Consider the following 15906-nt stretch of genomic DNA (forward strand, 5'->3'; position numbering starts at 1 on the left):
CCCCAAGCACCCTTGGTGGCTCCTCCTGCAGCAGGTGACTCCCCGGTCCCTCGGTCCCTGCAGGTCATTCTTATCCACAGCAGCGGTCTCTTCGGCCTCCTGACCCTGTCCCCCCTGCTTCCTCTCTCCAAGACAAGTGGGAGGGGGAAAATCAAAAGGGAAAGCTTCTGTGTGCAAAATGGAGATGCGGCCACCCTCCAGCTGTCCCGGGCCAGGCCCTGCTGCCCTCTGAACTCACCCGGCCTCACGCCAGCCTCTCTAGCTGCAGTGTTTGGTACTTGGACTTCAAGTCAACAGAGTCCTGTTAAGCAGCTGCTCTGCAGAAGCCGCCAGCATGCAGGTGACCCGGAGTCTTTATATTCCCCGAAAGGATGACACATTGTCCCTTGGAGGTGAACAAAACCTTTTAAAAAATTTTTAATTTATTTCTTTATTGTCAGTGTGATGTGCAGAGGGATTACAGTTTTATACGTAAGGCAGTGCGTCCATTTCTTATCCAACTTGTTACCTCCTCTCTCATTTTCCCCCTCCCCCCTCCTCCCATGAGTTGTACCGATGGCTTACAGCATATCGTTTTGTAAGTATTGCTGTTGCGTTGGTTTGTCTTTTATCCTTTGTCTCTCGATTCTGATATTTCCCCTTCCCTTCCCTAGTTCCAATACACATATATACAATATCCAGGGTACCAAAATCGGTTACAGTGACTCAGGGGTAAAACCATGGGAAAGAAAGACAAAAGAAAAAGGCATAATTTCACGTGGTATGTTGAAAATAACAACAACAACGATAAACCACTTGCTTCCGTAACTTGGAGTTCATTTTGCTTCACATCACCTTATGTGTTCATATGGACATAGCTATTGAACTATTGTGATCTGCTAGAATTATCCTAGACGTGTACTAAGGAACTGGAAACACTTGCCATGCTCCTGGATTGGGAGGATTAACATCGTGAACAAAACCTTTATCTCCCCTTGTGCGTTTTCTGGTGGCAGCCACGCCGGTTCTGTGTGTACCGTGCGTGCTGCCTGTATAGCTTGCACTGCTTGCTTGGGGAATCTGCGGCACAGGGAAATGAAAGAATAACTGAGCTGAAAGCTCTTGCCATGGAAAGACTTGATTCCGTCAACCAAGGCTTGCTATTAGTCTACCCCGTAACAACAGCAACAAATAGAAGATGGAGTCCAAAATTGAGGAGATCTGGCCTTACTGTTGAGGAGTTCCACGATGATAAGAGAAGACACGCAGGCGCCCAGTCTAGCCATCCTACCAAAGAGAGGAGAGTTAGGTGGAGCCTTGGGGGATGAACAGGAGTTTGGGAAATAAGTGAGGAAGAAGGAAGAGGGAGCATGGATAAAGAATCAGATTGCAGCATGACAAGCTGCAGGAAGAGCAAGCAGTGAAAGGAGAAGGAAGAAGAGGAGGCCACGGGGAAAGCCCCAGACCCCTGCAAGCAACACCTTTTAAGGTGGGGTCGGGGGGGGTACACGGAAGGGAAGCAGGCGAAGGCATGGAGAGTCGCAGGCTGGAGCTGGCCAGGTGGAACCCATGTCCAGAGAGGCAGGAAGACTTGGCTAGGAAGCCCTGGGTAGCCAGGCTCCCTGTTTTCCTCCCACAGCTTTCCCCAAACCTTCCCACCTGGGGATCTGTGGCGGGTGATTTGGACAGGAACTTGAAGTCTGTATACAGCAGGTGCTGAGTAATTGCATGTGGTTTTGTGGGAGTGTCCATCACAGTTGGCTACCCTTTCCCATCATCCACCTTAGCATCTCAGATCCACTTCCTCCCTGGCCCACCCGCAGGAGAGCCCTTAAGCCCGTCCATTGGATCCTGTTGAGTCTCTGCCTACCTGTTCTTAGGGTGCAAGGGAGCTCTTGCCAAGCCCCCAAATTCTGTGGCTCCGTGGTTCACCCTGGGCTCCTTTTAGACCTTCTTGCTGGCCCTAGGCTGCAGCAGGGCCTGAGCCCTCAGCCTCCCTCCGGGTCCTCCTCCTGGGAAGTCACCCCCAGAGCTCCGGCGCGCCTTACGCAGCCCTGTCTCCTTCCACCTGCGCGCATGCTTGGGAGCAGGTGTTCGGGTGGCTGTGGACATCCTCGCGTCCCTCCACTCGTCCTGCTGCAGATCCCCACGGATCTGTGCTGACGTGCCCGACCCCATTCCCACCTCCTGGAGGCCATCCGGGTCCTCTGGTTTTCCTGTGTTCTATAGATGTGGCTGCTGCCCTGAGCAGGGTGCATGCCGCCAGCCCGGGAATGGCCACCGCAGCCTGTGAGGCCCTTAGGTCGTCAGGGGAACCGATGCACCCAGCGGGACTGACACCTTGAAATAGTAGATATGGTCACCCGGAAGCATGCTTGTCCTGGCTACTAGAGGTCCCGTAGGTGGCACAGTGGGACAAGGGGTGCCTACCCCAGGCCATTGTCACAGACAGGCGCCCTGGAGTCACGCAGAAGGCCCACCGTGGGCTCGGGCTCCGCAGTTGCTGCCATGGAGTTGTTCATCATGGCTGTACAGGCAACAGCATCTTCATTCAGCACTGGGCCTGCTTACCACACGGACCCCCCATGTCTGGCCCCAGGTATGCTGGGGGACCCGTAAGAGATGGCATGACAGCCATGTGTCCCGGCCCTGCCACCTGGAGGCCCCCTGCAGGGTCACCTGTCATTGTTCCAGCTCCATTCAGCCACAACCACAGGCAATCATTCTTTCTTCTGTTTGCACGCGTCATTGACTGAGTGCGGCGGTCAGAGGCATTGATGGACTGCACCGCGCTTCCACGGCAGCTCTGGACCACTCCGGGTTGCCGGCCCTGAGCTTGTGAGAAGCACACTTCTGGGCTGCACCCCAGCAGGCCACTGAACGGGGCTCCCCAGAGCCATGCCTGTGCACCTGTGTTGTTGGCTAGTTCCAAGGACCCAGTGCCTTTGTCTGTGCCATCACAGGAAGGACAGAGATTGAGAACCCCCATCCTAGGGAGCAAAACTGAAACCCTTACTGTGCATTTGGTGTCTGTTTCCATCTGGCTTTGGCTTACCTTTCCAGCTTCATAGCCTGTCTATGCCCTGTGCCCATAGCTAAGTGTGGCTTTGCTAACTTCCTGGTGGGATCCTTCCAGAATCTCACCCATTCCAGAACATGGTAGTGGTAGCTCCTCCTCCTCCTCCTCTTTCTTTTCCTCTTTCTTCCTCATTTTGTGTGTGTGTGTGTGTGTGTGTGTGTGTGTGTGTGTGTGTGTGTGTGCGTGCTGCTGTGGGGGCTTGAGCTCAGAGACTCACGCTCTTACTTGGCATTCTCGTTCAAGACTGGCACTCTACCACTTGAACCACAGCTTCGCTTCTGAATTCTCACTGATTTTCTGCCGTGGCTGATTTCAAACCTGGATCCAACAGATCTCGCCTTCCTGAGTAGCTACGATTCCAGATGCGATCCACCGGCCCCCGGCCCGCCCCTCCTCCCATGCTTGCTGCACCCACTGCACCAAGGACACAGCTGGCATAGGTCCCGTCCTGCGTGGTGACTCCGCGGGGACACCCCATCGAGCGGGCTCAGAACTCCGGAGCCCTAAATAGTTTGGCCCGTAGGCCTGTGCTCCACACTTGTGGCCCCTGGTTTCCCTGCCCTGCTTCTCTGCCCATGAGAACAGCATGGCCTGAGCACCCCCCTCCCAGGACTCTGGCAGCTCCTCCGGTCTGGAAGCATCTAGGCATGGCCCAAGCACAGGCTATATGCCATTTCATCCCTCCCTCTCCCCTCCTTCCCCTGCCTCCCTCCAGGTGGGACGGCCATTGTTGACCACCTGCTCATGTAGGATCTGTTCAAGGTAGTGTGGGCCAATTGAAGGTACTTACCGAGCTCTATGGGGGGGCGGTACTATACCTCAGAATGGGGTGCTACCTTGGCTCACCTGGAAGCCCTGTGGGCAGGCATGGAGGTCTTTAGGCGGCTCCTGTTCAGAGCTGGGCATTTTGATCGCAGCGTGTGGAGGTCTGGCTCTGAGTGTCCGCCTCTCCAGTGCCGCTTGGACGCCCCTTCCTCCTCCCAAACGTCCCTGCCAGCATGGAGGAAGGGGCCCCCTGGTGTGTGGAAGCCTCAGGATGTCTTGGGAGGCTGAGGCTGGGGGAGGAGTGGGCGGGGGCTGTGCTTCAGCTACTGATGGTGCGGGGTGGTGTCTGAGCCCGGGGGGGGGGGGTGCAATTCCCCACGCACTCCCCATAACCACTTGTGTCTCTCTGTCTCTTCCTCAGGCACATCTCTCTAACACTGCCTGCCACCTTCCGAGGTCGGAACAGCACCCGCACGGACTACGAATACCAGCACTCTAACTTGTATGCCATTTCAGGTATGTGGGGTCGCCGCTGCGGGCGGGCTGACCAGCCTGTGTCCTCCTCTTCTCTCCTGTCTATCTCGTGGCTCTCTGCCCCAGCTTGTGTCACGGCAGAATAGTCGGCCATGTTTCAAACCCAATGATGAAAATCAATGTGTGGGTTTCACCAGCTCGAAGGGAAGTTCCCAGAGAAGCCTCACCCCCGTTGCGCACCTGCCAGACCCAGGGGTGGGGGGGATCTCCACGGGATCCCTGGGGTCTCAGAGCAGTACCCAGCTAAGCCAGCCTCCTGGCTTGCCTACCAGGATCCAGGTCTCCTGGCTGCTCATGGCTTACAGCGAGCTTGCAGCTAGACAGTGCGCGCTGCCTGCCCCTCCCACGCTAGAACTCAGCCTTGAAAATGGATAACATTCACCTGGCAGGAACTTCATCGGCCCTCGTTGCCCCTGTTTGCCTTCTCGAGGGGTGAAGGGAACCTTAACAGCCCGATTACAGAATTGAGATTCATTAGGCGTGGTGGCAGGGCAGGTGACTTGCTAAGACATGAGGAAACTCACAAACTCGCCTCTGATTACCCTGGACCACCGGGCAGAGGTGTTTGTGGGGGGGAAGTGGTAAATCTGTGCCACTTACCCGTGCGTACCCCTAATGCTGAGTGACGTTCTGAACGGAGGAACATGGCATTCATTCATGTACCATAATGAATCGGTTATTTAAAAGGTAATCTCTTTTTTTCCCCCCCTTTTTTCTAAAAATTGCAACTTCGAGTGACTAAATAGATGAACTAGAACAATGGCATAATTCTTGTCAGTATTACTTTCTCTTGTTCTGATCAGTCCCTAATAGGTTTAGAAGTCTAAGCCAAAGCCTTGCATTTCTGGGCAACACTCCTGCTGGGAAGGAAGGCCCAAGAGGTGCTCCTACCCTGCCCGCCCCGCCCGCCCCCTGGCTGGCTGCGCTCCAGGAGCCCGGCTCTCCAGGGCCGCAGGAGCAGTTTGTCTAAGAAAGGGGGGGTCTCCCGGGAGGGCCGCTGCGGCGCGCTGGCTATTTCAGGTAGAGCATAACAAGTGTGGAAAGATGACCGCTTTTGTAGAAAAGCTGAGTATTTCCCCAGATGTTTGGTGGCAGAGTAGCACGTAATAGGCCCAGGAGATCCAGCCGGGCCACCCTTGTCAGATCGTGAGCAAAGACAGCACTGTCACACAAGGCGGCTTCTCCCCTGCAGCTGGAAAGCCTCTCTCTGCTGCGGCGTCGGGCTCTACCACCGTTCCCTGGGCTCTCTGATGGCTTTCCCAGCTGCTGGCATTTTTTTTTTTTTTTTTGGTAGCAAAGGCCCCCACAGAGTGAAATCTCCTCTGGTCTGGCAGGAAGGTTGCTGTCTGCTTCTCTCCCACTGTGTTCTCACCTTGCAGCTTTGATGAGGTGTTGCCTGGGTTCGTTTCAACGGCTAGCTGAGCAATAGTGAGGTACCCACCTCGGGACACGGAGGAAGCCGTTCAGTAACTTCCCACTGCATTTCTGTAAGCAGCACTCGTTGGGACTTGAGCTTGCAGAAGGAGTTGAAGCTCCGGTCCAAGGCACCAACCAACTTAGGCCTCCTCGACCACTGCAGGCACCAAATTGCTCTTCCAGCACTTAGAGTGCTCTGTAGAAGCTGCCAGAACTGCACCCCTCCACGCACACCCCCGGACCCTCTGGCTCCATCAGGCCTGCAAGCTCAGCACTGGGCAATCAGGGTGTAACTGGGAAGCCTGCCCACCCCTCACTGGCAGCCTGCCTCTGCCTCATTCTGGCTAAAAGGGAACAAAGACCACCCTGCCACCCCCTCATAAACCGCATCTGGTGCCAAAGCCCATCTCAGCTTGGTCTTGCAATGTGAGGGTTTCCAGTAGTTTATTCCAAAAACTGTTAAGGGGAAGTGTACCCCAGGTCCCAGCCCCCGCTCCAATGCCCATGTCTCCATAACTGGAGCTGTGCTGTAATGAAATGAGTCATCAAACCGTCCTCCTCCTAAGCCAGCCCTAGCCCACGTCTGCAGCGCAGCTCAGCCACTGAGCCTTTGCTGATCACACCGGCCTGTTCTGTGTGGTTCCTGAGGTGCTCTGCTTCCTTGCTAAGATAAGTAGACTCCAAAACAATGTAATTTGAAGTTTGCAAGGCAGCCCATATACTAATGCATGCGTATGGTTACTTTTAAATGCCTGCCCTGTGGTGTGCCTACTTACATCCCCTTTTACCTGGTCTTTGAACAAAAGCAGTTCACCACACCTGCAGATGGAGAGCCCCAGCCCAGAGGGGCTGGGCACAAGCAGAGACCATACACACTCAGTCCCTGGCACACAGGGCACTCGTAGAGTCTTCATAAAGAAAGGGAAGCATGAGCCAGGTGCTAGCGGTAACCCTAGCTACTCAGGAGGCTGAGATCTGAGGATCACAGTTCAAAGCCAGCCCAGGCAGGAAAGTTCATGGAGACTGTAAGACCCAGGCCCTAAGTTCAAGCCTCACTATGGATGCACGTGTGCGCGCACACACACACACACACACACACACACACACACACACACACACACACAGTGGGGAAGCATGTGGCCCGGCATGCACATAAACTCCCAGGGCAGCTGGTCTCCCTGATTGGCTGCTTGAACACCTATCCAGAATTCTGGCCCAATTTGTCTGTGGCCCCTATGCTCAACCTGGGCCCTGTCTTCCTGCAACTTGGGATACTCTGCAGTCTGTCATCCAGATTAGCTAGATTTACACAATCCACTATGTATTTCTCTCTTGCTCACAGACGGGGGGATGAGGAACTTCTCCTGGCTCCATGCGAAGTCCCAGAGGGTCGTGTCCCTTTATGTCCCCTGCTCTGCCATCTTAAGTCCCTGTCACAATGACCGTGCAGCACATTCCTCTTTGGGGAATCTGTTCTAGAAAAATATCTACAGGTATGCAAAAAGATTTTCCCACAAGAGACGAGAACTTGATGTTTTAAAATTATATTCCAAGGCAGGACTGGCAAGTTAGGTATATCTTAAATGACCCTAAACAAGGAAAACAGTGGTTATATTGCAAAACATCCATCCAGTGGCCTTTACTTTACAGCTATTAAAGAAAAGAGAGATTTAGCTAGAAAGACGCATGTGGAAATTGCTGAGAAGGAAAAGAGGATGATGAGTTTGGTCTCATTGAAGTTCTGCAGAGATGTCCATGCTGGCCTTCTGACTTTCTAGCCTTCGTCTCTCCTCTCCTCCGGCCTCCTTGCCATTTCTTCTTCTCCTACCATAGCATGGGTTGCTTGTGTAATGAGAAAAACACAGGCCTGGCGTGCCCTTGACTCTAGGTAAAGCCGGCGTCCCAGTGACTACCCAGGGCTTTCTCTGGGTGCTCACAAGTTTCTTGGGTCATAATATGGATTTGAATTTTACTGATTAGAATTTCATGGATTCAGCTCACTTCTAGACCACAAATCGGTGGTTTGCTTGTCCCATCTTGAGAGTATAGCCTCTTCTTCTCATCCGGACCCTGAAGCCCTGTCCATTCCACTTCCAACACCTGTGGTTCTAGATTCTTCAGTCACCTCTTTACCCCCACCAAGCCCCAGACAGGGCAGAGCTCGCCGTCCTTCACTCCTCCAGCTTCTCCCATCGTGCAGGGGGTCTTTTATAAGTAGTTGGTAAAAAAAAAAATTAAAAGAATACTCTTTATTGATGTTTGAAGATGACGTGAACTCTAAAGTTTTATTGAAACTCAGCCACTCAGGTTCCTTACCAGAGTGTGCACAGCTGTTCTCACACTGTGGTAGCGGAGACGTGCGTCGGCCGGGGCACCGGCTGGCCTGCAGAGCCCGCAGTGTTTCTCCTCTGGCCTTTCCACAACACCCTTGCCCACCCCAGCCGCGGTCCTCAGCAGACACAGCCTGCTTTTCTTTTTGTCATAATCTCTAAAAGCACCCCGTTTGCCTCTTGTTCTTCCTGTGGATGTGCGGTGGTTCACGTCTCCTTCCCGTGCGAGTCTTGCTGTCTTGCAGGCATTGGAATATGCCGGGGGAGGCCTGGCCTCCGTGGAGGTCCCCGGAGCTGTGGAGGACATGGCCTCCAGGCAGGCCGTGGGGTCTCTCCAGGCTGCACCCCACCCCATCCCTAATGGTCTTCCTCCCCCAGAACTCTACTTGGCTGGGGATTTTCGCTTTAAGCGTGTCTTACTTGTGCTGTAACGTCTTCTATTTTAGCATTTGGATCCCAGACTGCATCACTTTCCCTCCCTTTTTTCCTTAAAATTCTCTCTTAGATGTTTGGATGTCTGACCATTCGTTAGATTCCGTTTCTCCTGATCTGGGAGGCCTCCCCAAATACCTGCAATGAGACAAACATGGGATGAGAAAAGGGAGCAGGTGAAAACTGAGGGTAGGAATCAAGTGTGGCTGTATCCAGGGGCCTCTGGGTTTGGTTCCCAGTCAGGAAACAATCTCCAGATTGGATGAAAATTAGCCAGTTGCTGGGTAAGAAGTTAACTATGCCTCTCACGGAGCCCAGGGAGTAACCTTTCCTCATAAAGCCATCCCGCGATGCACGAGGGCTCCCATGGATTCCGTGAAAGCCACGCAGAGCGAGTGAGACATCGCTGTGGACCAAGGTGTGCTTCTGGCTTCAGAGGGATGTGTTTCTTTATTTCTGCCCTCATCTGCATTTTATCCACATGAATAACTGCCTCATCCATAACTGCGAAAACTAGTGAATGAGCTAGGTGCCAGTGGCTCTTAGCTGCAATGCACACCCAGCTACTCGGGAGGCTGAGGTCTGAGGATCATGCTTCAAAGCCAACCCAGACAGACACATTCAAGACACTCTTATTTCCAATTGACCAAAAAAAAAAAAAAAAAAAAGAGCTGGAAGTAGAGCTCTGGCTCAAGTGGTAGAGTGCTAGACATGAGCAAAAAAGCCAAGCAAAAGTGCAAGCCCTTGAGTTCAAGCCCCAGTACTGGCACAAATAAAAGAGTTGAGATGTGGGTTAGGAAATGGAGACCTCAGACATATCTGAAAGGACGGATCTGCCCAGCTTCCCATCTAAACCTCACCTGCACCACTCCAGACTTCGTGCCGGAGGCCCTGTAAGCCAGGGCCCTGCCAGGGGTGCTCACGACCTCGTTTCCACCCCACCAATGTCTCCCGGGCTTTGCAGAAGGAACCAGCTACCGGGAGCAAGCCTGCCCTGCTTCTCTTGTTGCTGCTCTTACAAACGACTTTCTTTCCACGTGCAAAGGGTTTCATTTTTAAAGGAAACTTGTCTTCCTTCATCTTGAAAAAAAAATGGCAGACTAGTATAAGGTAATAGATTCAAACGAATACATAAGTAAAACGGGCAGATAAGGAAACCAAAATCCTCCCGACAGCCAGCCACATGGCTGTACCAGGACAGAAGCCACCACCAGGATCTGCCCTGGCACACGGTGCTGCTAGCTTCTTACCATTTTTTTCATTTTTTGCTTTTCAACTTGTTCTTTGCTTGCTGGAGAAGCCATCTCCCTCCCCTCCACAGCTCTTCCCTCTTAGGCCCCATTCCCCCCTCCCCCCCTCCACCCCCAGGCAAGAGGTTTGATACCAGAACGTGTGTGAGTACAGAGAGGAGGAGGAGGGTTCTAGCCGAACAGATCCATGGCTGAGCCGGGGAAAGCCTGACATCGGGCCGGGAAAGCACGAAGCAATTAAAAATAATTAATGATTTCTGAGTATCAGCCTTCTCCATGCAGTTTTAATCTAGTCCTCATTTAAATTGGAAGATGGACATTTAATTATCAGTATTATGAAATTCATGATTTATATATTTCATCCAATCGGATAAGATTTCTACCACCAGTTCTTCATCTCATGATGGGGAGGAAAAAAAAAAAAAGCCTGTGTATCTTAGAGCGAGATCCCAAAAGCCTCACCTGCCGCTGACCATGCGGCCCCAAACACACTTCCCCTCGCATTTGTTGTGATTATACTATCTCTGCCTCTCAATTAGGAGAAAAAAAATAGTTTAAAAATCCACCTTGTACCTTAATGGGCAGAGACACGGAAGCTGGTGCGCTCCGTCGGCGGTGCTAGCCGTCGCTCCACATCAGTGCTTACGGTCCCGCGTGCAGAGTTCCCACCATGTTTAAGCAAGGCGTGCCTGTTAGCTGGTACATGAGGCGGGTGTGTCACTGGTGATCACCAGGGAGGAAAGACCACCGTCTGAGAACCACTGTCACTACTCCGTATCCCTGTGCCTTTGTCTCCTGTGGCCCAGGGCAGTGTTGACATTTCAGACCTCTGCCTCCCTTTTCCCTTCTCTGGGGTTTGCAGAGCTGCTTTGGGGATACAGAGGTGGTAGGAGGGTGTTTGGGAGGGCGGCTGGGGTCCCGTTGAGGGGCATCAGTTTGGCCACACCCCAGAGGGAGAAAATTCCTGAATGAAGTGAAAAGAAAATATCTCTAATGATGATACTCAGATCAAGGAGGAGATAAGTCGTGGTAAAGGTGTATACATTTTTATCATCACCTGTACTGGCCTTGTCTATCCATCTCCTCTGGCCCCGACTGACAACAACATCGAGTATAAAGAAAAATATAATAAGCAGAAGAAGAAGGGAGCGGGTGCGGACGGGGAATTGCTCGCAGAGCGTATTTGTATATCCTGATGTAAAGGGGCGGTTGACAGGTGGCCAGGTTCGCTCCGTACACAACCATGTGTGTGCTGTCAGGCGCACGCACGCTGCCTTGTTTCGATTGATGAATTGCCTGCTTTCTTGATTAAACCTTCCGTCACTTAAGAAACAAAAAGCCTGTGTTTAGATGGCAGAGTGGGACATGTCAAAAAAATCTGTCTCCTTTACCTTTGTGCAGATGTTGGGCACAGACTGTAACATGTATTATTAAAATGAATGTGGCATTTACTGTGCATTATTCCTTTCCTGGGAGAAAGGACTGTAAATTATATGCTAATAATAAGCTTTAACCCTTTCGAAATGCAAAAAGATTTAAGAGTGCAAATATTCATGTAGGCCTGGCTAATTGGATGAGCTTTTATACATCCGGCAGGGTAGCCGTGTCACTGGAGTTAATGAACAGCGCACACAGGCAGACGTGTGGGCGCTTGGGGAGCTCTGCCCTCTCGGAGCTCGGCTTCCCTGAGCCCCTCCACGATGCTGCCCAGAGGAGGCAGACCCCGGGGTTCCTGCCCTGGGGTCCTGGCCATCTGACTCCTGAGCAAGCCTAAGCCGCAGTCCAGGACCCCGGCAAGTCCCCTGGAGCTGGGTGTTAGAGTGGGCTCTCTCTACTCTCCTGGGTGTCCTCACTCTCAACATCTGCCTGAGCTCTGGTGCCAGGCACTTCCTCAGCTCTCTTGGCTGCCTGGCCTTTTTGGCCGTAGTCAGCTGCTCAGGTGCCAACTCCCCCCCCCCCCCGTCTCTCCCTCTCTCTGTCTCTCTCTCCAAAGCATAGCTTCAGCCCCTTTGCTCCTCCATTACAACCCATGGGACACCGCCCCCCCCCCCCACGGCCCCATGGCACGGCTGACTGCATCCATCCTCACCTGCCCAGTCATCTGCCGCCTGTGACCTCCTTACCTGTGTCTCTGTGCATCTGCCCTGTCGCCTTCCTGAATCTGTCTCTGCTGCTCTATCTTCGTAGAAGCCTACCAGAGCCCCCCGCAGCCAGGTGGGGAGCATACCTTCCTGTCCCTCTCCTCTGGTTCACCCCACACCGCTGTGAGCATCCTGAGCTTCTGACGCGACAGAGGCGGCTGCCTCTATGTGTGGCGATGGAGGAGGATGTACATAAACAAAGGGAGGGGATGTAAATAAACAAAGGCAAGGCAAGAGCATCGTTCACCTCTCCTGTCATTCATCAGACGCTGGGAGCTGCTGTGGGCCAGGCGATGGGAAGCCACCCACAGCTTCAGCATCGTGACACGCGTTCTAGCCATCGTGCGGCCACCCAGGTTGCGCACTGCACAGCGCGTGCGTGTGCCATGGAGCTCTGTTTTGTGCTACCTTGGGCAGGTCACTCCGTGCTAGTTATTCACATCTGGAAAAGACGATGGCGACTGCCCACTTCCTCCCCTGGATGGTGGTGAGGGCCTGGGGTTTGTGAGAACGTTGTAAACCAGAGGGCAGGATCCCGTGTCTCATACTCGCCTCTTCTGAGCCATGGAGACACTCCCAGAGTTGTTGAGAATTCCCACCCAGGACACACTGGCTCATGCCCGGCACGGGCTTCATCGGAGCCTTGTGCTCCCATGAAAATGTCCTCCTCCGTCCAGAGAAACGTGCAGCCACCGGTCGGGCTCGGCTCCCCCCAGCACCCCCTGGAAGCTGAGGTGCGGTCGTGCGTCACATCACTGCCTGGAAGCGGGCTATTTTCTGTGGCGAGCGGCCCCTGGTCCCTTTCTGGGGAGGTGACAGAATGACGGCTTGGGAGCAGGAAGGAGAGCCGGGCTTGGCAGAGTGAGCTGGCGGCGCCTATAAAATCTTCAGCGCGCCTTTGCTGGGAGGAGGAAAAGCGTCTTGGGGGTGGGGGGTGGGGGGGTGCCTCTGGGCCATGGGCCTTCGCGGTGCTCTCTCCTGCCCTGTTTCGTCATGGTGAGAAATAAAAACATTATGAGGTGAAAGATACTTCAGTGCTCTTGAAAAGCTGGCCACCCTCCCACTGGGCTCTCGCTCTGCTGGCCTTTCGGCGCGTGGCAGCAGCGCGTGGGCAGCGGTGGTTGAATGGGCCACATCCCCTTCTTAAATCCACCGGTGAAGCCGTGAGGGGCCCTAGCAGGGGCGTGGGGGGTCGAGCCCCCCACCCCCACCCCACAAGCCTCGGCCACCTGGTGCCGGTGTCGTCCTGGGGTCTGAGGTGAAGGCGGAGCCGCCCATGGCTGGAGCTGCGGGGACAGGAGAAGGAGGGGTTTGAGGTATAGCCTGGATATGGCTGGCAGATGCAGCCAGAGGTCCCGGACTTCGTAGGCATCCTACTGTCTTGAAACACAGTCTTGAACCCAGATTTCTGGCATCTTTCCAGGTGTTCATCTTCTTGTTGTCCTGTTTTTTCAGCAAAAGTGTGCCCCCTCCCGGGGCCCTTGTAAGTTCTTCCTAGTGTGAGTGTGAGCCTTGCAGGGCCAGGCCGGACCATGGGGTCCCTTAGTCCCAGCTCTTCTCATCTGCCCTTCCCAGACACCCCTGTCAACAGGCCTCTGTCTGTCTGTCTCTCTCTCCTGCTAATGAACTCTCAGCTGAGAGGGGTAAATGATGTAATTAAGGCAGCTCCTTTCATTTTAACACATTTAGGGAGCCAAAGTTGCTTTCGCTTTATTAAAATGAATTAGATTAATTGGTGTATTTCGTAGTGTTCACCATGCACATGCCCAGAGCGTTCGTGTGCACTCTCGATGTCTTTTTGTCCCTTGTCCCAGTTTGCCCTGTCCTTACCCAGACAGCCCCAGTGCGGGTTGGGTTTGGGGAGCCCTGCTCCCCCGCAGTAGTACCTAGCGCAGTGACTCAAACCCGGGACTCGGAGTCCATACTTGAGTTCTGCGGCACTGAGCAGAGCATGTCTTTTAGTCCTATGTGGCCGTGCTCCCTCCTCAGATGGCAGGTGGAGAATGGCACATGCCTAGAATGGCTTGCCACGTGGCTCTCTCTGCAGTTTGAAGTTCCAGCACTGATCATCTGGAACCTGGCCGAGACAGGTCTTGCACACTTACCTACTGAGGCCTCCCCAGTGCCCCCGGGGACCAGAACTGGGCAGGGATGCGGCGTAGGGGGTCACAGGCCTCCACTGGGCACATGCCCACCAGCCGCTGCTTGTTTCTTGGTCTGCAGGATGAGAGCAATGGCGGTGTGGGTCAGACCGTGTCCAGGATGCAGAGGGACCTGAGGTGCACCCTGCTTGCGCAGTCTTTGGGGCACTGATGTCCTCTGAGCCTGCTAGTAAGGGTGGGAGGCCCATGCCCACTAGGTCACTCACTGAGATGGAGCCTTTGGTCTCCCCTCCCTGACTTGAGTCTCCATCCTTGTCCCCAGGGAGGGGTCCCACTATGCCACCTTATGCCACCTGTCTGCCCTGTTTTGAAGTTTGGGCCCCTTAAGGGTCAATCTGTGGATAACCAAGCCCAGAGACACAAGCCAGTCCTGACCCTATGTGTCCTGGCCAACCATCTAGACCGGCCTGAGCCTGTGACCCATGAGCTTCTAGCCCAGATTTCTTCTGCCAGCGTTGAACTCGCCAGTGCTCCTTTGGCCATGTGCCTTGCTGCGTCTTGACAGTGGTCACTGGGTAGCAGGTTCCAGTCTGGTGTGGCTGAGCATGTGAAGACACAGACCACACTCTTCAGGACCTGGGGAGGAGACACAGACTCTGTGGACCTTGGGGAGGCCATCAGAAGTTCCCCTTGGCACCTCTCCCTGTGAGCCTCCTTTCTCAGTGCAGGGGCTAACACATCGCATGGCTGGCAGCTGGGCGGATGGACTGTGATCCACCTTTTTCCTGTATGGACAGGTTACCTGACGAATCCATCCTTCGTCATTCCTTCTGCATTTCTGTCCTGAATTCTGAATGTGTTTTCTCCCCTCCCGGTTTTATTAGTGGTCAGTGGGAATCCTAACTCCATGTATGGTATTTCAGCACAAACAAACAAATAAGAAACAACTTCAGTTCTCTGGGCTGGAGCTCTGCTGGAATTATTTATCACACAGATTTGTCTTTGCATTGTCTGTAAGACAATGAAGGATGCAGAACACCTCTCCAAGGTGAGATCCTTTGTTGGAGAGTGATTTCTCATGCATGAAGGATCTCACGGATCCACCAGCCAGGCGACATCCATAATTGTGAGGGAGAGAGGACAGGTCACCTCGTTGGCCCTAACCATTGCTTCTGGTGACACACTTAAGAGTCTTTAATCGCTCGCTACCTAGAGGCAATAAACACCCCGTCTTTATGTTCCATGGCTATGTGTTTACCTGAAATATGCCCTGAGCCTACAGAGCTCCTGCCTCACTCAGGAGAAAGTCCTTAGACTCGCGTATTGCCACCAGGTGGTGGGGCCTTTGTCACTCAAGATGTGTCGCTTCTGTGGCCAGTGAGCCCTGGGGCTATGATACTTTGTGTGACTCTTTGGTCAAGAGCTTGGTTTCCTACCTCTTTGATTATAACACGTTGTTCAGTGCCTGGCTCCTCAGCCAGAATTGAGGGTGCACTGTGGAAAGGTGGAAGGTGCCGTTCCCCTTCTCTGGCGAGAGCCTAGCACCCAGCCCCGGCCGGACCCAGCACATGGGCAGCGTTCAGCGTTTGTTGTTGGATCGGTCTTGGTAGCTGCATTGATCTAGTTTACATGAGATTGAGCCCATTTTTCTTTTCTTTCATGTTTTTGAATTGTCTTTTTTCAGGGTGTGTGTGTGTGTGTGTGTGTGTGTGTGTGTGTGTGTGTGTGTACTGAGGCTTCACCTTGGCTTTGTGCTCTCATTTGACCTTTTTGCTCATAGCTGGCCCTTTACCACTTGAGCCATGGCTCTTCTTTTGGCTTTTTGCTGGTTAATTGGAAATAAGCTTCTCACAGCTTTGTCTTCCCCGGGCTGGCATC

General features: G+C 53.4%; 1 protein-coding gene and 1 long non-coding RNA gene across 2 annotated transcripts in view; one reads left to right on the forward strand and one right to left on the reverse strand.

The window, feature by feature from the left end:
• Positions 1-15906, forward strand: part of Mvb12b (multivesicular body subunit 12B) — a 148304-nt gene that overhangs the window by 79904 nt on the left and 52494 nt on the right. The window contains exon 7 of the mRNA XM_048343001.1: positions 4245-4339. Coding sequence (XP_048198958.1) covers positions 4245-4339 — 95 coding nt within the window. The remainder of the gene's footprint in view (positions 1-4244; positions 4340-15906) is intronic.
• Positions 2691-15586, reverse strand: LOC125349157. The gene is made up of 3 exons (XR_007210468.1): positions 15359-15586; positions 5719-5724; positions 2691-2704 (listed from the first exon to the last, which is right to left on the reverse strand). It is a non-coding gene; the product is annotated as an uncharacterized LOC125349157 (long non-coding RNA).

Source organism: Perognathus longimembris, chromosome 1 (genome assembly GCF_023159225.1).
Source record: "Perognathus longimembris pacificus isolate PPM17 chromosome 1, ASM2315922v1, whole genome shotgun sequence".
Lineage (NCBI taxonomy): Eukaryota > Metazoa > Chordata > Mammalia > Rodentia > Heteromyidae > Perognathus > Perognathus longimembris.